Here is a 22,809-nt window from a genome sequence, read left to right as displayed (position 1 = left end):
GACAAGGTCACCAGAATCCGCGTGCGAATGCACAGCCACGAGTCGATGTCACAGACACCTTCATACTGGACGGGGCCGGGGTGCAGATCCGTCCAAGTCTCGAACCCCAGAACCTTTGCCGGGGCGTCTAGACTCAGGCCTCCTCCATCCTCTCCAGACAAATTTCGAGACTTCCGCCACTAAGGGGGCTCCGCCGCCCGTGGGTCTGTCTCCCTCCTGAGGCCTCGAGACAAGGACCGGTGGAGAGGGGCCGGCAATCTGCGATGAGTCAGGGTCCCCGGAAGGGAGAGATTGTCCATGCCCGAGGGCAGCCCTCACCCCCAACGGCTCTCCCCTCCCCCTTCCCGGAATGGGGGCAACCGATGCGGCCGCGATCCAAGGACGGCTCCGGGAATGGGCGGACTCACAAGCAGGGGGCGAACGCGGAGACTGGGGGAAGCGGGCCCGCCGCCTTCCCACTCGGAGAGGGTACATCCCGGGCCTGGGGTCACCGACCCCTCCCCGCCGCCGCTGCCCGCCTCCCCGGTCATCGGCCCCGCCCCCTCCCTCTCCCTCCCTCTCCCTCCCTCCCACTACCTTGTCCCTCCCTCGCTCCCTCTTCCCGGCACCCTCCCGGCGCCGCTAAGTTTCTGCCTCGGGACCGCGCGCAGAGCCGCGGCCCGGCCGCAGCGGCGTCCCCCGCCGCGACCCTATCCCGGCGCGCAGACCACGGGTCCAGCCCCAGCCCCACCGAGCCATGCTGTGCGGCTGGAGGAGCAGCCGCCGCCGGCCGGAGGAGCCCCTGGTGTCGGCCCAGGTCGCGGCGTCCGTGGCACTCTCGTCTCCGCCCGCGCCCCCAGACGGCAGTACCAAGAGGCCGGGACTGCGGGCGTTGAAGAAGATGGGTCAGTGACCGGCAGGGGTGGTTCGGGCGGGCGCGGACGTTCCTCAGGGGCGCAGCCTGGGGGTCCGCGGTGTTTTCTGGGGAGCCGTTCGTGGGTTTCCTAGGGCAGGGGGGCCGTGAGCTTCTGGCACAGGGCGGTGTGTCAGCTCGGTGCCAGCTGGGGGCCGCGCCGGGGCTCACCCGAGGGGCCTGGGCCCGAACAAGGTGCCAAGGACGCCCTTTGTTTCCCACCAGGAGGCGTCCGCGAGGCGCAGGGGCACAAGCTCAGGCGAGGGGCACGACCTGGGATGCCCGAGGGCCGGGAGAGTGGAGTGGGAGAGGCAGCCTCCCGTACCCTGCACCTTTCAGGTTCCTGACGGCCCCCACTAGGGAATGAGGGTTGTTTGAGGCTGACCTCGGTGGGAGGAGGCTGGGGTCCCAAGTCAGTTCCCCTATCCTCGGACTCCCACTGGGGCAGCCGCAGCAACACAGCACTGGTAGGACTGGTTTAACTGGTGAGAACCCACTGCCAGTGGGGTCAGGAAGCCAGAGTTCCTATCTTGGATTTGGGGTGAGTCACTAAGGGGCAAAGGAATTAATATAGCTGTGATGCTCAAGAATGTTCCAGGGACAAGCCCCAAGCTGGATGGTTTACATTGTGGTGTCATGCAGTCCTCCTGGCCTTCCTGGGAGGTAGCTGGTAACATCCCCATTTCACAGGTGAGGAATCCGACATTGGTCCAGGTATTGGTCTAAGACCACACACCTGGCAAAGGGAAAAGTCTGGTTGGCCACAGCATCTGATGGCCTCTGAGTCTGGCCAAGTAGAAATCTCTGGGTGGTTGAAGGGCTTGAGTGATGGAATGTACCTGAGAGTATTTCATAACCTGTAAAGTGCTGTGAACCCCAAGCGGTATATTGGAACTGCTGTTGGTAGACGAGTTGATAAAGGGGTGGGGGGTAGGACTGAGGGAGCAGAAGTGCAGGGCTGCCCAGAACACTGAGTGGGTCTTGGGGCAGAATTCAGGGGTCCTGCCTTCCCTTTGTCACTGCCCCTTCTTCATTCTTACTTCTACCTCCACTCACTCATTTGACCTGAATGTATTGAGCGCTATGTTCCCAGCACATTGCCTAGTACTGAATTTACAGACGTAAGACATGATCTCTGCCCTACCCTCCATCCAATCATGCATGCATTCAGGAAGAACCAATAGAGTGCCTATAGTGTGCTCTGCCCTGGGGATTCAGCAGTGAGTAAGACAGACACAGTCCTGGTCCTTACGGAGCTGCAGAAGGGAGGCCAGACTATGAAACAAGGCCATGAAGGAAAGGGGTGAGTGAGTTGCTGGGAAACCCAGCATGGCCAAGAAGCCAAGGAGGGCCTAGGATGCACCCAAGAGCCAGGAGGGAGAGTGGAATAAAGTGAAAGGGGAGAGGCGGGTGGGGGCTAGATCCTCAAGGCCCCTCTTTGTAGAGTTACAGACTATCTGGAGGGCACCAGGAGCCCCGGAAAGGACTGAGGCAGGAGTGAGGCAGGCAGTGAGGCTGAGGAGTCAGTTGGTAAGGGATGGTGGGGCTCAGACTTGGGTGCACGCAGCCGAAGTGGATTCCAGAACAACCTAGGAGGTAGATTCAGCTGGATCTGTAATCAATGGGGATCTGAAAAGTGCCTCTGGCCTGAGTGCCTGGGTGGGGGCCATATTATCCTCTGGGCCAAGAAGCACTGGTGACATAATAATGGCTAACACTTAACTGATTGCCTATTTCCCAGGCCCTGTGTTGAGTGCTTTACTTGCATTTTCTTATTACATCCTCATCCTCACAACACCTCCATGAAGTAGAGGCATTATTCTCTTTACCTATTTATATTAGAGCAGCTATAGGTTTACAGAAAAAGCATGCAGAAAATAGAGTTCCTATATACCCCCCTCCACACACAGATAGAGTTTTTCCCTGTTGTTAACATTTGACATTAGTGTAATACCTTTCTTACAATTGATGAAGCAGTATTATTGTAATTATACCATTAGCTCTAGTCCATCATTTACATTAGGGTTCACTCTTTCTGTTGTATATTTCTGTGGTGGTGGTAGTGGTGTTTTTATTCTGGTAACATATATACAACCTAAAATTTCCCATTGTATCTACTTTGAAATATACGACTCAGTGGTGTTAATTCCTTTCACAATGTTGTGCTACCGTCACCATCATCCATTACCAAAACTTTTCCATCACCCCAGAGACTCTACCAATCAGCATTAACTTCCAATTCTCCAACCCTACCCCAGACCCTTGTAACCTGTATTCTAGTTTCTGATTCTGTGAATTTGCATATTCCCATTATTTCATATAAGCGAGATCATACAATATCTGTCCTTTTATTCACTTAACATGATATTTTCAAGGCTCATCCATGTTGTAGCATGTATCAGAACTTTATTCTACAGGTATTATTCTTATCCCCATTTTTCAGATGAGGAAACTGGGCTTACTTGTCTTGCCCGGGGTCATATTTAGCAAGTGGCAATGCCAGGAGTCAATCTCAGGCAGCCCGAACCCAGAGCCCCAGCTCTTAACCAGCTCACTGCATTCCCACCCTTAGACCAGGGACCAGCAAACTTTTTCATAAAGTTTTTAGGCTTTGCCAGCCATATACAGTCTCTGTTGCGTATTTGTCTCTGTTTCTACAACCCTTTAAAAATGTAAAATCCTCCTTAACTCCGGGTTGGTCATCTAGATTTGGCCCAAGGGCCATTGTTTGCCAACCCATGTTTAGGTAAATGATGTCTCGGCTCATACAAGCCACAACCATCCAGTAATGTTCCCAGGGCAAGAACCCAAGCCTTTCCACTCCTGGCCCAGAGGCAACCTCAGTTAACAGTTTCTTGAGTATCCCTGGAAAAACTATGAATGCACCTTTAAGATACTTTTTTTTATCAGACTTTTCATAAATGGGAGCAGTCATTGAACAGCTGTTGAGCTTCATGTCTTTTACAATTAACACTATGGAGTAGAGTTCAGTTCATATTAGCACAATTGATCCACCTCATTATTTTTAATGCCTACATAGTTTAATTGCTTTTTAAATGGTAAAGCAATGCCTCAGGGGGTCATACCACGTAAGTGGTCATCAACTTTGGGGCAGTCAACTTTAAAGCAACCCTCACCTTCCTCCAGGGGGACGCTCCCAGACCAACTTTCTTGGCAAACCATGACAGCTCTTTCCAGCTGTTTCCTGGTGTTACTGCTTGTCAGCCAACAGTTCCAGGTCAGGAGAGTGACTGTCTTTGTACGCAGCAGATGTTGTGTAATTATCTGTTTTATTATGTTTTTCCTAATTGTTTTATAAATTGAAAAGAAAACTGAAAAATGAACATGATGTTAACAATAGGAAAACGCTGGCCTCAGTACAGTTGCAACAAAGATAGAAATTATTATGCTTGGCAACCTAGCGATTGATTCCATGTTCAACTCCATTCAAGAAGTCCTAGAAAATGAGGTCTCAAAGACAAGATGGATACATGATTATATATGTAAGCCCTTGCTTTAGATTTTTGGCACTTTCAAAAAATGCCTTATGTATGAAAATAGCATCTGCACGTACTTTAGTGATTCAGTCCCCTTTGTTGCAAATTGTGTTTACTTCTGTGTGTGTGTGCACACACACTCACACAGGCCATTACAGATGATACTGAAATTAGCATCTCGGTGCACAGCCCTTTTCTTCCCCCATAACATTATTTTCTCTCTGGGTTAAATGTCCAAGAATTGAAGGAAGATCACCGAGTCAAATAAATATTGGCATTTGTTTTCCATCATTTTCTGAGGATTTCTGAAATTCGATTCTATTTTAAACCTACATCCCACAATATTTGCTTTACAATGCATACTTTCCCTTTTTATAAGACGGTTTGTACACACTTCGTTTTCTGAATGAAGGGAGTTTTCCAACAAGCATCTTTATTCTGTTACAGACAGGAGGCCCATCCAGAGAACTGATCAAACCAATATTTGTGTTTTAAAAATACTGAATTTCAGATTCAGCCTCAATTAAAGAGCAAATGTTCTTTGGTCCTCTTCTACCTTCACTCTGAGTGGAATGGTCTAGACTCACTCAAGGAAGGTCATGTTCAAGACTTGGAGTTATGGAAAGAAAAACCCAAATCTTCGGCACTCCCAAGGTTGTTTTAGATGCAGACAGACTGCAATGGCATCAGATATGTCTGTCACTTGCTAGGACTCTGGGCTTGCTGCAGTGCTTCTGGGGAAGAAAGCTCTGTGGGGCTTCACTGGTGAGCAGGAGCCACTTCAGGCCCTCCTTGTACCTTTAGCAGCTCTGAGTGGTAAAGCAAGACGTTTTAAACTTCATCTTTGATGAAGAAAGACAAGTGGGATCATGTGCAGAAAGCCTCCCATGCCACCAAGGCCCTGCCTGAGCCCACGCCTGTTGAGTTCCTCACCTCAGTTTCTTCTACTTCCCCTTTGCAGTCCCCTGCCTGGGAATCCTCATCCCTGGCTTTTGCCTGGGTTGGACCACACAGGGTGGGGGTGGGGGTCCTTTGCACAAGCATGGCCCCCTCCCAGAGGCCTCTCTTGACCCCCATCATTCTTATCATTTGTCTTTTCTTCACTTATCAAGACCTGAAATTGTCTTGCTGTGTTTGTTTGCTTGCTTGCTTGTTTGCTGCCTGTCCCTCCCTTGGGAAGTAAGCTCCATGAGGGGCAGACTTGGGCTCTCTTATTCAGTGCTGAGTCTCCAGTGCCGAGAGCAATACCTGGACCTAGGGGTGCTCAGTAAGTGCTTTCTGAGTGAGAGGTTACAGGGAGGGTGCGTGGAGCCCTTGGACATAGCCCTGTTGCAGAGGCAGGCCCAGCACTTCCTAGTTGTCAGATGTCTGAGACCAGAGGCTGTCCCTGACTCTCAGTTCTCTAACCCTGCCTGGCCCCAGCTTGACCTGCCGCTCAGGCTGAACTTTTGAGAGTTGTCTCCTTCCTCCCCCCATGGTCAGATGTTGCCTTAGACTTGAGTGGTTGTAATTGAAGGCAAGGTCACAAGGACCTGTGGCCTCCCTCTGACCTTGGCTGAGGTTTTCATCCCTTTACCCATCCCATAAGGAGAAACAGCCCAGACTCAGTGCCCAGCTTGAATCACAACTCCCTGCACATTGTCCAGCCATTCACTCACAAATCATTATTGGCTCCGACAGCTCAGGTTGATCAAGACAGAGCTGATAGCAGGGTCAGAAAGACAGGCTGTGAGTAAATGGACCCATGATTTCAGGTAGTGATAAATAAGTCTCGTAGAGATGTTTATCCAGGTAATGATAAATATAAAGGAAACAAAACAGGGTAATCTGATAGAGGCAATGGACAGAAGGGGTCTCTCTGCAGAGGTGACGCATAGGTGAGAAGTACGTAGCAGGCTTAGGAAACAGCAGCTGCAAGTGCCCTGTGTTGGGAATGAATTCAGCAGAGTCTCAGTGAAAAGGCTGGTGTGGTTGAAGCCAAGTAGACAAGGGGGAGAGCATGGTTCGAAATGAGATCTGAGGTAAGTAGGGTCCTGTTTGCCAAGGGTTGTGTTGCCCAGACCGCGTTAAGAACTTTGAGGTGCGTTGTCAGTGCAAAGGGAAGCTGCTGGTGCAAAAGCAGTGACATGATCCGATTCTTGTTTTTGAAATGATTGCAGCGGCTGCTTTGTGGCAAATGCACAGGAGAAAGGAAAGAGCAGAGGCAGGGAGATGAATTCAGAACTTAAGTGTAGGCGGCTTCATTTTCCATTTTGGCTGGTTCCTTTCTATCCTCAGTGGACATGGAGAATTGTTTGCTCTGTCTTTTAGAAAACTAAAACGTTTGGTATTTGAGACTGTCAGGATGTGATTAGAAAGAATAGCGAATAAAGGAGAAAATAGATTTTATTTAACGGCATGTGCTCTGTTTGATTCAGGGAGAATTGTACCTTTCATTAATTCACCAGATATCAAGTGTCTGCCATGTGCCAGGCAGATAAGAGAGTCTGGTCCTCCTTTTCAGTATTCAATGAGTTGTCATTCTAGCTAATAAAAATAAAAGTCCATTACCTAATGGACTTTTCCCTGTTTAAAAAAAAATTTATTCTTTTCCCTGTTTAAAAAAAAAAAAAGCGGTGGTGGGTGGGGAGGGAAGGATGGCCGTGGTGAGGTGAGGTGCTGCCAAGCAGCCTGAGGGCTGGTGCCGAGAAAAGGGTCATGGCTGGAGAAGCAGCCCCGGGTGACGGCCACCGGCAGGGTCATGGGCGCCGTGGGAGCGACAAGGTGATGGTCCTGGCCACCTGGCCACCTCTTCATTCCACCCACGTTGGCTCAGCCCTATCATGCCAGGGCATTTAGTGGGCAGGAGACACTTGTAAACAAGTAATCACAGCTGAGCCCAGGACTCAGCACCCATCAGCTGAGTAAGGCTGCCCGGCAGCTCCAGGCACCCATCAGGAACCAGGCTGGTGTCGAACGTCATCTTGGCACCCTCCCTCCCCACCACCGCCCCGTCCTGCTGAGTGACTTCCCGGGCAGGAATGTCAAGTCCGTGGGAATGTACCTACCCCGGGCCTTACTGAGTCCAGGGCCAGGTGTCACCATCAGGCACGCGGGCCCAGGCATCCTCCCCCCACCAGTGCCCCATTGGCTAACAGAGAACAGATTTTATTTCAGACCAGGCTCGGAGCGGCCCAGGGCATAGGGCTTTCAGAGCCATGCTGGGGGGGAACCAGGACCCAGGAGGAGGGGAGTCCCCACGTTGGGTAGGTCTGGGCTCCTGCTCCCCTCTGGTGCCCATCTGCCACCCCGGGGCTGTCAGCTGACTGGGCCAGCCTCCAGGAATCCTTGAGAATAGCTGAATAATGAGGAGAGGAGCTAAAGGGAAGTGAGTCCATGTGCTGAGCTGGGTCTGTCCTGATCTTACTTAATCCTTAGGTCACCTCCCGCCCCACCCCACCCCCCGAAGGTGCCACAGCTGCCACCTTACACATGGGATATCTGCCCGAGGCAGGCAAGTCAGCCTGCTGCAAAGCCCAGCTCTCAGTGACAACACTGTTGCCAGAGATAATGCAGACCAATTGCCACATTTATAGTTTGGCAAAAAGCCAAGTGCTTTGCTTTTTGTTATCTCACTTACTGCTCACAACTGTATGAAGTGGGTAGTGCCATGAGCTCCATCTTACAGATGAGGAAACTGAGGATCAGGGAGGTTCAGTAACTTGCCCACAGTTCAAAGCTGGGAAGTAGTAGCTGAGAGAGGATTTGAACCCAGGCCGTGTGGCCCCGAGTTCATGCTCGTAGCTCAATGAGTGAATGAGCAGCTTATGCCCAGGGAGGGGCTGCTACTCCCCTCTCCCCTGGTGGCCCTGCCAGGCTCCAGGGGTGACCCCATAGGTTGCCTGATAAAATACAGGCCATCCAGTTAACTTTGAATTTCAGATAAACAATGAATAATTTGGGACATTCTTACACACAAAAAATTGTCATTTATCTGAAATTCACATTTAATTGGGTGTCCTGTATTTTATCTGGCAGCCCTCTGTCCCCAGAGCCCCTGTGTGTGTCTGTGCCCCTAATGCTCCGCCCCCACCCCAATCCTCCCAGAGGGCAGGGTGCTGAGTGGGCAGGATCTGCTCCCTCCCCTGCCTGCCCACACGCACCACCAGGGCCCACTGGGCAAGAGGGCACTCCCCATGGCCTGCCCAGGATGTCTCCTGCAGGGTGAGTGGGGCTGCTGTGGGTGGGGCTGGTAGGTGGGGTCTTCAGAGCGGCCCCCAGCCCTGTCAGACACCTGGCAGTGGGGGTCTGGGCAGCCCCCTTGGCTAAGCACAGGCATGTCAGGGAAACTAAGGGGCTGGGGGCCGCTCTGTCAGGCCTTGTGCCCCTCTTCACCTCTCCTCCTTCCTTGGCTCTGGGAGCCCCCACCCCCACCCTCTGCCCCTAACCAGGCTTCATGCCGGTTTTCTGAGGGTGCTGCCACCTTCGTCTCCCTGTGTCCAGCCCTGGGGCAGAGCCAGCACTGCCTGCCTTTCCTGGCTTTTTGATTCTCCGAGGAATGTCATGGCGTCTGGCTCTAGCCCTGGGTGTGGCTGCCAGCCGGGCCGGGTGGGGGTGGGGGGTGGCATGTTTGGTGCCTGAGGAGCTGGGATTGCCTGATGACTAAATGATCAGGACCAGGAAGTGTTCAGGACACCTGGCCATTGTGTGTCCTCTCCCAGAGCCTCATGGCCCCAGGCCTCCGGCCCTGCTGCCTCCCTGCAACCCAGCACCCCACCTTGGCACGAGGTGGTTCCCTGCATGTCTTGCATTCTTGCTGGAGCCCCGGGTGCCCTTCCTGGGTGTGCACTGGCTCCCTCCCTCCTCCCTCCCTCCCTCCCTCCCTCCCTCTCTCTCTCTCTCTCTCTCTCTCTCTCTCTCTCTCTCTCTCTCTCACACACACACACACACACACACACACTGCTAGTTTTCCTCCCCAAGCCGGCCCACCCTTCCTCCTGCCCTCCCCATACACACACACCGGTTCTCACACACACTTTATGCCCACACCATCCTGTGCACACCCTCACTTGAGACTGGCTACCCTTACACACTACTCCAGGCACACAGTGCATACCCTCACAGCACCCCCAGGCTGTGCACAGCCCCCATGGCCATCCCTGTCTTCGGCACATGCACTGCTTTCAGCACACACAGCTTGCCCTCTCTGAGCTTCAGTGGCCCCATCGATGCAAAGGGTGGGGTTTGAGGGGTCAGAGCTGGGCTCGCCCTTCCCCTAGGCCCCTTCCAGCTCTGACATGAAGCAGTTTCCTTCCCCAGCCTGGGCCACCCAGGCAGAACTGCCCGGGCCTCAGACCACCCTGCCCCCCAACTGCCCAGGCCCCTCACGACCCGCCGTGCTGCCCTGGGAGCTGAGATAAGCAGGTGTGGAGGAAAGGTGTCTGGGCCCCAGCTGACGGCACTGGCTTGGGCAGGAGGAACCCTAGTCCTGGGGGGACAGGACTGCTGAGGACAGGTGTATCCGAACACCTGGGACCCTCTTCCTTCCTGGGGCACTGACTCACTTCCCCGGACTCTTGCCTCAGTTTCCTTCTTTATTACCATTGACTCGGTGCCTACTACAGACCAGGCTCTAAACTGAGTACTCTGTGTGGTTTAGCTCATTCTAGCCCCCAGCAGCCCTTTGGAGTTAGACTCCCCGACTTCCGACGGCCCCGAGCCGCACCAACCGGGTGACCCTGAACGAGATAGTTAGCCACTCTGTGTCTCTTCCCCACATCTGTACAGTGGGACAATGAGAGCGTCCTCTTAGGTTGTGATGATGCTACCCAGGATTTGCACATGGTTCACTGCTCAGTAAATGCTCGCCATCATTTTTACTATCGTCATTTCAAGAGTGTCCCCCCACCCACTCAGTCGAGAGTGATCATGGGTGCTGGCCCAGCCCAGCTCCAGCGTCAAGGCAGAGGTGGTTTGGACAGATGTAAACCCACAGAAGCTATAGGGGCGGGAAGCTTGTGCACCTGCTCAGAGCAGGTGGGAATGAGGGTGAGGACACATCTGCCTGGCAGGACCTAGACATGCTCCAGGCCTCTGCCTGCATCACTGGCCCTGGCCTGGGCCCCCCTCCTGGCCCTGCCCCCTCACCTCCGTCCATCCTGCCTTCCTGTCCCATCCCCTAGTCCCTTCACTTACTTCCCCAGGTTCAGAGGCACCAGCAGTGGGGAAATAGAGGCACGTGGCACTGCCCTCTCATTCTGCTTTGCTTTTCCTTGTGGGGGTGTGGTTTGGGGTCTTTGGGATCCCAGGGGCCATTGCCAGCTGGGTGGGCCAACAGGGGCTCCTGGGGAGGGGTGGGGTGAGGTCCAGAGGCAGGGGTCCCTCCCAACGTGGAAACCTGCCCCAGCTCAGGCTGTGTGTCTCCACGGCCTCTTTGCAGAAGGCTTGGGACAAAGCAGGCCCTCAGTGACTCACCTCCATTTCCGGCCTTAGTCATTCACTCCCCCTCCCTGTCCCCAGCAGGCTTGGCACTGGAGGGCCATGGGCTGGCCGAGTCAGGGGAGGTGGCCCCAGCTGCGGAGGCCAGTCTGCTTGTCATGGCAGCAGGGGGTCCCTCTCCCCATAGCGGAGGGGGTGGAGGAGATGTGAGCTGAGTCGTGGTGGCGCTGCTGGTTCCCCCAACTGTCCACTCGGTTGTTGCTTGGGGTGAGAGAACTCAGAGCTTCCCCAGATGGGGGCGTGGGGGAGCTGTGTCCCTCGGCCTGGTGTGAGCCATGAGCATCCTGCTCCTTGTCTGGGAAGAAGAGGCTTCCTCCCCCACTTTCTGGCGCAGGGACACCAAGCAGCCACTGACTCTTCCGGAGACCACAGGCCAGACCCTGAGAGACCCTGTAGAGCCATCAGGGATCCAGGCTGGCCCCAGGAGGCACCATAGCCTAAGGGTGGCAGGTTTCTCCTCCTGCTCCTGAGACCCTGATTCTCCATCCTGGTCACCCTCAAAGTCACAGGATAGGTTTTAAAAAATACAGAAACCCAAGCTCCCCCCCCCCCCCCCCCGCCGGGTGAGAGTCTCTGGGCTGGGGGTTTGCAGCCTCCTCCAGGTGACTCCGATGCACAGCCAGGGCACCAAGGCCTCTGCCCTGAATGGGACAGACTGGAGCAGGGCTGGGGGGTAGGGAGCACTCAGTTGTCCATCTGTCCACTTTCCTCGTCAATAAACATTGGCTGCTGTGAGCTTGGCTCTGGGCAGAGCATTGGGGTGAAGATAAAAGACTTCACCCCTGCCCTCAGGTTTATTACGGTCCACTGAAATGACAATATAGGTGGTTTTTTGTTTGGCTTTGTTTTGTTTTGTTTTAGCTGAAAGGGCCATGGTGGAAAGGGACAGAGAACTTCGTTCCATTTGGGGACAAATCAAGGAAGTCTTCGTGGAGGCGGTGGTATCTGAGCTGGACCTTGAAGGCCTTGGATGTGAGGAAGAGGGGAGGGAGGGATTCTACAAGAGGGCGTGAGAGCAGAAGGCAGGGGTGATTTAGACTTGATTCCCTAGGTCAGAATTTACAATTGGGCTGCTCTCTGGAGGGAACCGACCTACTGGCATGATTTGTTTGGCCCACACCGTAAGGTTTTTGGTTTTTTTCCCAACCTAATTTAGTTGCCAACAATGAATAATCTGAAGGTTTCACATACAAATCCAGATTCCGCTTCTCTGGGAAAGCTGGGTTCCTGTTCCTTCATGGCTGCCCCGTCCCTCCCAAGGCTATGGATTCTCCATTTTACCAGGTTCCACCTCTTTGATTGTCCCCTGGCCCATAAGCCTTTGGTTTGACCCCTGTCAAGGTGGGTCAGACAGGGTGTGGGACGACCAGGTCAGAGCAGGCAGAGAGAGGTGCAGTATTGGGCATGCTGTAGAAACCCCTGAATCATGACTAAGTTTGAGATTTTGCAGTAGTGTTATTGTGGTCTCCATTTTACAGATGGGGAATGTGAAGCTTAGCGCAGTCACAGGTTTGTGCCACCAAGGCCCTGTAACCGGGACTTGATGCCCAGGCCTCTGAATTTAAACTCTACTTTTTCCCCACCGCCCCCTGCCCAGAAGGCAGCCAGGAGGGGAAAGTGGGGAGACAGAACAGGAGAGTGGCGCAGTGCAGCGGGCAAAGGCGCTGGAGCCCGACCTGCAGGGTCTGAAGCCTGCTTCTCTGTGCCTCAGTTTCCTCGTGTGTGAATACATGCGCAGGGCCTGGCATGCAGTAGGTGCTTTGTAAGCATTTGCTCTTATAAAGGGAGGCAGGAGCTGTGGCCAGAGAGCGCCTGTGGCTGGGGGTCACATGGGAGGCTGACCGTCGCTGGGCAAGGGGGAGTGCCAGATTTCCCAGGAGACCATCCTTTCAGCAGGGCCCCACCAGGGCGTGAAGAGGATACCTGGAGATAAGCCACCGGCTGGCCAAGGTGGGGCTGGTCCTGGAGGCCCTGGCTTGTGACCCTGGAGCCAGAGTGGCCTCTGCTGTTCTCCCTTATCTTTGGGAAAGAAGCGAGCAGCTTGGGTTGCAGCAGGAGAGATTTAGGTTAGATAGAGTGAGTGGACCTTCCTGAGGGTCAGAGTTTCACGTCAAGGGAAAGGGCTGTTGGTGGCAGAGTCTGGGCTTGAGAGCTGAGGCCATGATGGGAGGTAGGGGTGGATGGCAGAAACGGTGACCTTTAGTGGGGCCTGAGCCCCAGGCTTTGCCTGAGGGGTTCCTCTGTTTAGGGGCCTTCAGAGGTGGCTGCTTGGCAGGGAGGAGGGAGGGCCTGTTATCAGCACCCTTCCAGGGGGGCCTGGGTGGGACACACCAAGCAGAGGCGGTGGCCTGCAAATCCTGAAGCCAAACCCAATTTGGGGGGCTTGTTAAAATAAAGGGGGGAAGAGACCCCAGCGAGGGGCAGCGAAGCCCCCTGAAGGCAGAAGACTCAGCGAGGGGCCGCAGCTCCTCGCTGAGAGGAGGAAGAAGGGAGCCTCTGGGCAGAGCTGGGGCCGCCCCGCGCCAGGCCCCGACACCCCACTGCCCTCCCGCCCGCGGCAGGCCTGACGGAGGACGAGGACGTGCGCGCCATGATGCGGGGCTCCCGGTTCTGCAAGATCCGCTCGCGGACGTGGCAGAAGGAGCGGCTGTACCGGCTGCAGGAGGACGGCATGAGCGTGTGGTTCCAGCGGCGCATCCCGCACCCGCCGTCGCAGCACATCTGTGAGCGGGGCCGGGGAGCGCCGGGGCGGGAGGCAGCGCTCGGCCGGGACCCGCCGCCCTGACCCGCCCGTGCCTGGCGCGGTCCCCTCCTTGCAGTCTCCGTGCAGCACATCGAGGCCGTCCGCGAGGGCCACCAGTCCGAGGGCCTGCGGCGCTTCGGCGGCGCCTTCGCGCCCGCGTGTTGCTTCACCATCACCTTCAAGGGCCGCCGCAAGAACCTGGACCTGGCGGCACCCACGGCCGAGGAGGCGCAGCGCTGGGTGCGCGGTCTGGCCAAGCTGCGCGCGCGCATCGACGCCATGAGCCAGCGCGAGCGGCTCGACCAATATCCTGGGGTGCGGGGCCCGCCTAGGGAGGGGGCGGCGGGCCCCAGGCTGGGAGGGGGTCTGGGCCCTGCCTTTAGGGAGTCCACAGTCTGAGGGTGGACACACATGGCCTTGCCTGCCTGAGCTTCCAGGGGGAGAGGACGCGGCCTCCTGTCCCCAGTCCCGCTGAGGAGAGACCCCCGCTGCCCTCATGGTGACTTCCGTGTGGGCCACCTGTCAGCCTGGGTGGGGCGCCCGGCCTGTTGCTTGTAGTTCCTGAGCATGCACACCTGGATCCACTCCTACCTGCACCGGGCAGACTCCGACCAGGACAGTAAGATGAGCTTCAAGGAGATCAAGAGCCTGCTCCGAATGGTGAACGTGGACATGAACGACATGTACGCCTACCGCCTCTTCAAGGTGGGCCCTGCCCTGGACCCAGCCCCGCCCCTGCCACCACAGTGTCCTCGGCCCTCCCCCAGCCGCCTGAGGCACCAGCCCCGCCCCACCCCAGCTTTTGTGGAGGGGGTGTGGCCTCTCCCTGCAGAAAGGCTACATCTGGGCCAAGTGACCCTTGTACCTGGAGGTCACTGGGCCGGGTCTGGGGAGAGGCCAGCCCAGAATTTCTTTCCTCACCCTCAGGCAGAGTCCAAGGGTAGGGCCGACCTCAGCACCTCCTATTCTCCCCTAAAGAATGCAGCAGAGCTGCTGTTTTCATTTCGCATTGTCTGCAGGGCCTCGGTGCCCCCGTGAGCGTGCATGGGCCCCCACGGAAGCGCAGGCGGGAGGAGGCAGCAGGCACACACATGCACACCCCCTCCAAGCAGGGCCTTCCCCATGTGACCTTGCACGCCCCACACATGGGAGTGCAGGCCCTCGGGGCTGGGCTCTGCATCCAGGGCACAGTCGGGGCACAGTCAGGGCCCAGGGCTGACACTGGAGCAGGTGTGGACCCTGCGAACAACCATGACAAAGACAGGCGAGCCCATGGCACCCTCCCGACAGGCACCAGCAGCTCCGCAGATTCTTTTTTTTGTTTGTTTGTTGCTCCTTGCCTCTGGGTGTGACTGTGTGTGAGGTGGCAGTGGGTACACACAGGAGGGGGGAAGGTGGGGGCCTCAGGCCTGCTCCAGGGTCATCATTTTTCCTCCCACATCTTGATTCTTGGGGTTGGTCATGACCCAGAGGATCAGGCACTGGACCTGAGTGTCCTTCCTTAGACGCCCAGCCTGGCCATTTACCCAGTGAGAGCTTGAGCCAGAGCCTGAGCCCCAGCAGCTCTCAGTTTCTCTACCTGTGAAATGGGAGGTGATGGATGTGTCAATGCCGGCTGATTCCCAAGGAGCCCCCTCCCCTGAGCTTCCTCTCACTGCACCCCCCACACCCCAGGAGTGTGACCACTCCAACAACGAGCGGCTGGAGGAGGCTGAGGTCGAGGAGTTTCTACGGCGGCTGCTGAAACGCCCAGAGTTGGAGGAGATCTTCCATCGGTATTCGGGCGAGGACCGCGTGCTGAGCGCCTCTGAGCTGCTGGAGTTCCTGGAAGACCAGGCTGAGGATGGCGCCACCCTGGCCCACGCCCGGCAGCTCATCCAGACCTACGAGCTCAATGAGACAGGTGGGGGCCGACACAGCCCAGGCCTTGGCACCTGACAGGTCAGGGTCCCTAGAGCTAAGTGGGCTCTGCTGTTACTGGCTGTGGATGCTATTGTGGGCAGGTAACTGCCCTCTTTGAGACTCAGTGTCCACATACATAAGATGGCGTAAGTACCTTTCCCCTGGGATTTGGCTGAAGAGTGGATGGCAAACCTTATGGAGGGAAGAGTCCATTCCGTAGGTGGGTCCTCACTGTTAACTGAGTCAGCCTTGGGGGTTTGGGTCCTCTCTGCTGCCTGACACTCTGTCCTGCCCGTCTAGCTAAGCAGCATGAGCTGATGACACTGGATGGCTTCATGATGTACCTGCTGTCCCCCGAGGGGGCTGCCCTGGACCCAGCCCACACATGTGTGTTCCAGGACATGGGCCAGCCCCTCGCCCACTACTTCATCTCCTCCTCCCACAATACCTATCTGACCGACTCACAGATTGGGGGGCCCAGCAGCACCGAGGCCTATGTTAGGTACTCTGGGGGAGCAGTGGGGGTAAACACACCTGAAGCCCAGCCTGGGGTGGGGGTTGGGTTGTGGGGTCACCTCCCACCATGGGCTCGCTGGGGCCCGTCCAGCTCAACCTGCCGTCTGCCCAGCCCTGCCCAGTGGCACCCACATGACCTCTTGCCCCTCTGTCCATCTACAGGGCCTTTGCCCAGGGGTGCCGCTGTGTGGAGCTGGACTGCTGGGAGGGCCCGGGAGGGGAGCCCGTCATCTACCACGGCCACACGTTCACCTCCAAGATCCTCTTCCGAGATGTGGTCCAAGCTGTGCGTGACCACGCCTTCACGGTGAGCCTCCGGGACCTGCGCACCAAGCTCCGGGGTCTTCTGAGCAACCCCCTGCCCCTATCCGAATGCCAGCTGCCCTTAGTCCTTCCAAAGAAAACCTCTGCCCAGAGAACCACTCATTCACCAAGAGCTGCTGGCACAATTGGCCAGTGAGGCAGAATAAAGCTAGGTGAGATGCTCCCTTCTCCCACCATCATGTTTAAGACAGGTAATAAAATCACAAAGTTTCTGGAAGAAAACACTGGAGTAGAGAAGGACATTTTAAGCTTGACTCCCCAAAAATAAGTCCTAACAGAGAAGCTCACCAGTGGTATCCACATAAACATGGCAATTTCTGTCAAGCTATAACAACTTTATGATTGACAAACGGTAGGCTGGGGGAAAGTTTGCAACATAAACGATATGGTCAATGTCATTAACATATAAAGAGCATTTATAAAAAAAGACCATTCCTGCAGCTCCCCAGCATGTGCTCAGATCCCACTGACTCTTGGTCCCCTCCCTCCCGGCCTGGCCAGGCCCCCAGGACCCCCTCCACCTGAGTGGGGTCTCAGAGCCTTGCCCTTGCCTGCCTGTCCTGAGGGGGGCTGGGGGCCAGGGGAGGGATGAGTGGCTCTAAGCTGCCACCCTCCCCCCCACAGTTGTCCCCATACCCCGTCATCCTGTCCCTGGAGAACCACTGCGGGCTGGAGCAGCAGGCTGCCATGGCCCACCACCTCCGCACCATCCTGGGGGACATGCTGGTGACACAAGCGCTGGACTCCCAGACCCCAGAGGAGCTGCCATCCCCGGAGGTGATGCTCACCCTCCCCAACCACCCACCACCCCTGCTCATGCCTCTCCCTGCTCAGGAGCCCACACCCTCCTGCCTTCACCTTCCAGCCTCCCTCCCCCTGCTCCTCCATTCATCTGACACCTGCCACCCCCACCAGGGGTCATGCTGTTCTCCTGCCCTCTGACTCCGTTCTTGACTAGACCCACCCGCCTTTCTTACCTGGCATTCAAGTTCCCCCAAAGAGCCGGCCCTGGCCTGCCTGTCCCACCTTGCCGCACAGGGCCCTGCAAGCCCAGCCTGTCCCCCCTCTATGGCCTTGGCTGACACTGTCACCTCCACCTGGAATTCCCTTCCAGCCATCTGCACTTGCCAAACACCACCTGCTGGGAGCCCTAGCTCAGCCTAATGAGCCTCTTCCAGAGCTTAGAAACTTCCTCGGCCCTCTGCCAGAGGGAATGCAGGGAATGTTGAGTCACCCCTGTTGCAAGTGTGTGATTTTTTATTAGTACAAAAATAACATATATACAGTAAGAAAAAAAATTCAATTTGTACAAAAGGGTATATAAGGAATAGTTTGGTTTTTCTGCACTTAGCCTCACCCCGTCAAATTCCACAAGTAACCATTTTCAATGGTTTTTTGTGTATCCTTCCAGAAATTTCCCTTCTATATTTACCTATGTATACGACTATCTTTTTAAAACATTGCAAAAAAAGGACCATGTTGTACACTCACTTTCATATATGATCTTTTTTGGGAGGGGGTTCCCCTTTCAATGCTGAGCAGCCTCATTCTTTGTAATGGCTGCGGAATATTCTAACATGGGGCAGAAATGGACCTTATTAGCCATTGAAGACTTTTCCTGTTGGAAACACCACTCCTTGTGTCTCCTTCCCTCCTCCCCCTGCAATTCCCTCACACGGCAGCGGTTGACCCACTGACCAAAGACAAGGGGGCGGGGGGGCAGGAGGGCTCACTCCTTCCACGTTGGCCTCTACAGCAGCTGAAGGGCCGGGTCCTGGTGAAGGGGAAGAAGGACCAGGAGGAGGAGGAGGGAGAGGAGGAGGAGGAAGAGGAGGCAGAGGCTGCGGAGCGGCGGCGGGTGAGTAAGCCCGGCCGGGCAGTGGCAGCGCAGCCCCCCGGTGTGGGGAGCTGGTTCCAGGGCAGAGGCCGGGGCGGCCGGGGCCTGGGGCACAGGGAGGGTGCGCGGGGCCCGGAGCCGACGGGCCCCAGCGAGGCTCCTCTGCCAGGCCAAGCAGGTCTCCCCGGAGCTGTCGGCCCTGGCCGTCTACTGCTGCGCCACCCGCCTGCGGGGCCTGCGCCCCACCCGGGCCCAGCCCTGCCAGGTCAGCTCCCTCAGCGAGCGCAAGGCCAAGAAGCTCATCCGGGAGGCAGGTAGGAGCGGGGGGCTGGGCGCAGGGGCCCATGGGGGCATCGGGCATCCGGGGGGCAGTGGAGCCCTGGAGGCTCCGGTGGGGGGTGGGGGGGCTGAATTTGTTCTGGAAAGGAGATCGGGAGGGCTGCGGGGGACAGTGAAGGGGGTTGGGGTGACCCCATAGAGGGGCTCAGGGAATGTGTGCCCACCACATGCCCAGCCCGTGCCAGGTGTGGCTGGCGGGAAGAGGTCACAGGGATGCGAGAGGCCTGTCTGCCTTCCTGGGCTCACAGCCTGGTGGCCGGGCCAGCTTAGACACAGAGTTACGGCAGGGGGGGTGGGGGGGTGGTCAGGCCCTGATGGGGCTGGGGGAGCCCAGCAGAAGGGGGTGCGCTGTGGGAAGGATTCCCAGACCGGGTGCTGCCTGGGGACACCTGGCCTGAAGGATGAGTAGGAAGTGGCCAGGTGAAGAGGGGAAGGATTTCCAGGCAGGAGAAGCAGGGTGCACAAAAGCCCGGAGGCGGCACGTGCAGGAAGGGTTCTGGAGCCCAGTGCGGCTGGAGGTGAGCAGAGTCAGGGAGTGTCAGCCCAGCCAGGTGGACAGTGCCCTGAGTCAGGAATGTGGGGAATTTGGGGTGCGGCCCCACCTCTCTCAGCCTCCACCATGAGGCCCCCTCCCCACCCTGGGAGTCCAGGGTCCAGAAGAGAGTGAGGATGGGGGTGGGGAGGGGGTGGTGTTCGGCTTCTGTTCCTGGCTTGTCTCTGGTGTTGGGGGGTGGGAGGTTACAGGGCCTGGCACTGGGTGGGGGGCACCCCAGGGGCCATTAAGAGTCCCCTGGTGCCCCCCAGGAAACAGCTTCGTCAAACACAATGCTCGTCAGCTGACTCGCATCTACCCGCTGGGGCTGCGGATGAACTCGGCCAACTACAGCCCCCAGGAGATGTGGAACTCAGGCTGTCAGCTGGGTGAGCGGGGGCAGTGAGGGGCAGGGGGCCACTAAGTGGGGTGGCCCCTGGGGAGCCATGGGAGGCTCAGCAGTGATGGGCTACACAGGTTTTCCAGAAGGTAGAAAAAGGTTTTTTGTTGTTGATAATTTAACGAACTTTCAGCAATGTATAGTGGGAAACACCAGTCACACCCATTTGTTCTTGACTGCAAATGTCTCACATTTCTATGAAGGTAGAAATTTAAAACCTCCACTCCTGTGAGCCCCAGCCCCCATCCTTCCCTGGCCATCCCACTAAGTCACCGCCGAGGAGGGCAGGCTCTGGTGGGGCCCTGGAGGAACGCTGAGCTCGGCTAGAGGGGAGTGTGGCTCCTGTGGAGGGAGTGGGTCTGTGCCTTGGGCCCTGAGGGACACCAGGGATATGGTCCAGGTGACATGGGGGGCTGAGTTCCCAGAAGCCATGGCAGGGCATTAGCCAGATCAGCAGGACCTGGTCCCTCTGAAGAGAGGAGCTGAGCCCTCTGTCTGGGGGTGGATAGTGAGACCCCTGAAACCCAGCAATGAGGAGAGGGCCTCTAATAGCCGCTGCTCAGAGCCCCGCCATGTCTGCAGTGGCCCTGAACTTCCAGACACCAGGCTACGAGATGGACCTCAACGCTGGGCGTTTCCTTGTCAATGGGCAGTGCGGATACATCTTGAAACCTGCCTGCCTGCGGCAACCTGACACAACCTTTGACCCTGAGTGCCCTGGACCCCCCAGAACCGCTCTCACCATCCAGGTCAGTAGCCCGGACCGAGCCCTACCAGAGCAAGTTCTAGAGAAGTCCTAGCCTGCCAGGAGCCCATCTGGGGTGGAGGAAGACAACTGAGACCTGGGGCGGGGAGGGGGGGTATCAGGGTCTTAGAGCCAAGAGCAGAGGGGCCGGGCTGACGCTGCCCTTCGCCCGCCCCAGGTGCTGACTGCACAGCAGCTGCCCAAGCTGAATGCGGAAAAGCAGAGTTCCATCGTGGACCCCCTGGTGCGTGTTGAGATCCATGGGGTGCCTGCAGACTGTGCACGGAAGGAGACTGACTATGTGCTCAACAATGGTGGGTGGGCCTGGCCAGGCAGGGGTGGGGGAGCAGGCAGCAAAGAGGGGAGGGGGTGCAGGGCGGGTCCCAGGGCCGGCTGGACTCTGACTGGCCCACACGCCTGTGCCCCAGGCTTCAATCCCCGCTGGGGACAGACCCTGCGGTTCCAGCTGCGGGCTCCGGAGCTGGTGCTGGTCCGGTTCGTGGTAGAGGATTATGACACCACCTCCCCCAATGACTTCGTGGGCCAGTTTACGCTGCCCCTGAACAGCCTGAGACAAGGTTGGTGGTGGTTGGTGGGGCGGGATGAGGATGGCAAGGGATGGGCACCTTTGTGCCGAGAACCACCTCTGGGGGTCTGCCCTGAGCCAGCCTGAGCTGTGGGTTTAACACCCAAGGGTAGGACGTGGCTTGGTCCCTGCACATCCCTGGCCCGCTGGGCTATGGGCAGAGACCCCAATGCTGCCTCCCTCCCCCCAGGGTACCGCCACATCCATCTGCTCTCCAAGGATGGGGCCTCCCTCTCACCAGCTACGCTCTTCGTCCACATCCGCATTGAGTGCTCCTGAGGTCCGGGACGGACCCACCTGGGCTCTGTGGGTGCCAGGGCAGAGGGAGCACCAGCCCCCCGGCCTGCCGGCTTTGCCCGCTCACTGGGCTCTGGTCTCACCTGGACGCGTAGGCTGCTTGGCCCATCCTGCACAGGCGGGTATCTCCCAGCAGTTGCTGATGTCCTCAGCCCAGCCAGGCAGCCAGGCCCGTTGCTGCCAGACTTGGGGACCAGGGCAGGTGTGAATCCTCAGCCCCTCTCTGCCCTCTGGATGGGCACCCATCCCTCAAGCCTACAAGTAGGCTTTTAACTTGGGTTGTAGAAAAGTCCCAGAAGGCAGTAGAAAAAGATAAAAAAAATAAAGAAGTGGGTTTATTTACGCACCACCACCCCCCTGAGCACCTCTACTGCCCCACATCCACTGGCTGCAGGAGGCACTGGGGCTGCAGTCAGCATCCCCCAGGCCACCTCCCCAAGCAGAGCCTGGATTTGTCCAAGACAGCCAGGGGGTGGCTGGAGATGCCACAGCTCAAAATAGCCCTGATCACTCCTCTTGAGTTAAAGCTGCTGCCAGCATCACAAGACTGTCCGAGGACATCAGTTAATGAGCCCCCTGCCCCCCCCCCCACATGGGGCCTTGAAGAGAGAGGGCTGGCTTCTGCCATGGCCCCACAGGGTGTGGGTGCGGGACTCTGAGGGAGCTTCTGACGGATCCAGGCTCAGCCGGGTTGAAGGCCCCTGCCTGCTCAGCAGGACAATCCCCTGCCACCACCCACCAGCCACTCAAACAGAAGCCTGGACAGCAGAGGGCTGCTCCAGGCTGCCTCTAGAGATGTGGGAGCATGTGCAGATATCCCAGAAACCAGACTGATACAGCAGGACCCAGATGACAAACCCCACGCAGCCTGGAATGCTGCACCTAAACATGTCAGAAAGATGACCTGATGGGGTTAAATGGAGCCCTGGCGTTTCAGGTCCCTGCAGGCAGCAGCACCAGCACCCAACAGGGCAGAGCTTGCCAGCAGTTCCCGGAGGGTGGCCCTGGGGGTAGGGTTGGGTGAGGGCTCGAGTTGCCTCTAAACCCCATAGGAACCAAAAAGCAGGGGTGGGACTGCCTCCACCTTCCTGCAATGCCGTGACCTGATGCAGGAAGCGACTGCCTCATCCTGCTCTTGGTTCATGCTGCGAGGGGCATAGTTCTGATAAAACTGTGTGTTTGAAGAAATTTTAAGGGGCCCAGAGGCCCCATCCCAGACAGGGCAGCCAGGACACCTGCTACTCAAGACTGTCGGCAGGGCTAGTAGTATATGAAGGGCCCCCATAGGACCTGCTCTGCTCAGGGCCTGGCCCGAGGTGGGCCAGGTGAGCACTGGACCAAAGGCTGAGTCCCGTGCCTGCTTTTCTTTTCTGTTGGGTGTAGCAAGGGGAAGGGCTTACTGCTAGAACGAGAGCCCCAAATCTGGGCAGACTGCCTCATACAGGCAAGATTCCTGAAAGCTGAGAATGGAAGTGGAGGTAGAGGAGATTCCCGAGTGGAGCCCACCCACAGGGCTGGGTTCTCCCAGCCCAAATCTAGGGGCAGGAACGAGGGCAGGAGCCTCAGGAGTCAGAGAAAAGCAGGTCTGGGTGAGAGCCTGAGGGGCGAGGGCTCACCAGGGGTCAGGGGTCCCCCAGGAAAGGGCTCCTGGACGGGGGCAGGTCCCAGACCCTCAGGCCGTGACTGGGGCCCAAGTTCCCTGGAGAGAGGCTCCGGTCACCA

General features: G+C 57.1%; 1 protein-coding gene across 9 annotated transcripts; it reads left to right on the top strand.

Annotated features, from left to right (window-relative positions):
• Positions 1-601: 601 nt before the first annotated feature.
• On the top strand, positions 602-21,433 carry PLCD3 (phospholipase C delta 3). Of its 9 annotated transcripts, XM_037808703.1 has the most exons (17): positions 602-884; positions 1,118-1,231; positions 11,728-11,838; positions 13,428-13,589; positions 13,686-13,914; positions 14,185-14,314; positions 15,284-15,512; positions 15,812-16,013; positions 16,190-16,334; positions 16,976-17,128; positions 18,108-18,209; positions 18,358-18,502; positions 19,332-19,448; positions 20,042-20,208; positions 20,383-20,518; positions 20,633-20,782; positions 20,981-21,433. In XM_037808703.1, the coding sequence occupies exons 1-17, from the start codon at positions 737-739 to the stop codon at positions 21,067-21,069; spliced, it is 2,529 nt and encodes an 842-aa protein (XP_037664631.1). In that variant the 5' UTR covers positions 602-736; the 3' UTR covers positions 21,070-21,433. The 9 variants fall into 9 exon arrangements, with proteins under 9 accessions (XP_037664631.1, XP_037664633.1, XP_037664632.1 ...); XM_037808705.1 differs by lacking the exon at positions 1,118-1,231; XM_037808704.1 differs by lacking the exon at positions 11,728-11,838.
• The last annotated feature ends 1,376 nt before the right edge of the window (positions 21,434-22,809 follow it).

This window comes from Choloepus didactylus, chromosome 18 (genome assembly GCF_015220235.1).
Source record: "Choloepus didactylus isolate mChoDid1 chromosome 18, mChoDid1.pri, whole genome shotgun sequence".
Lineage (NCBI taxonomy): Eukaryota > Metazoa > Chordata > Mammalia > Pilosa > Megalonychidae > Choloepus > Choloepus didactylus.
Note: the sequence above shows the minus strand (reverse complement) of the source record. Positions and strands in the feature narration are given on the sequence as shown.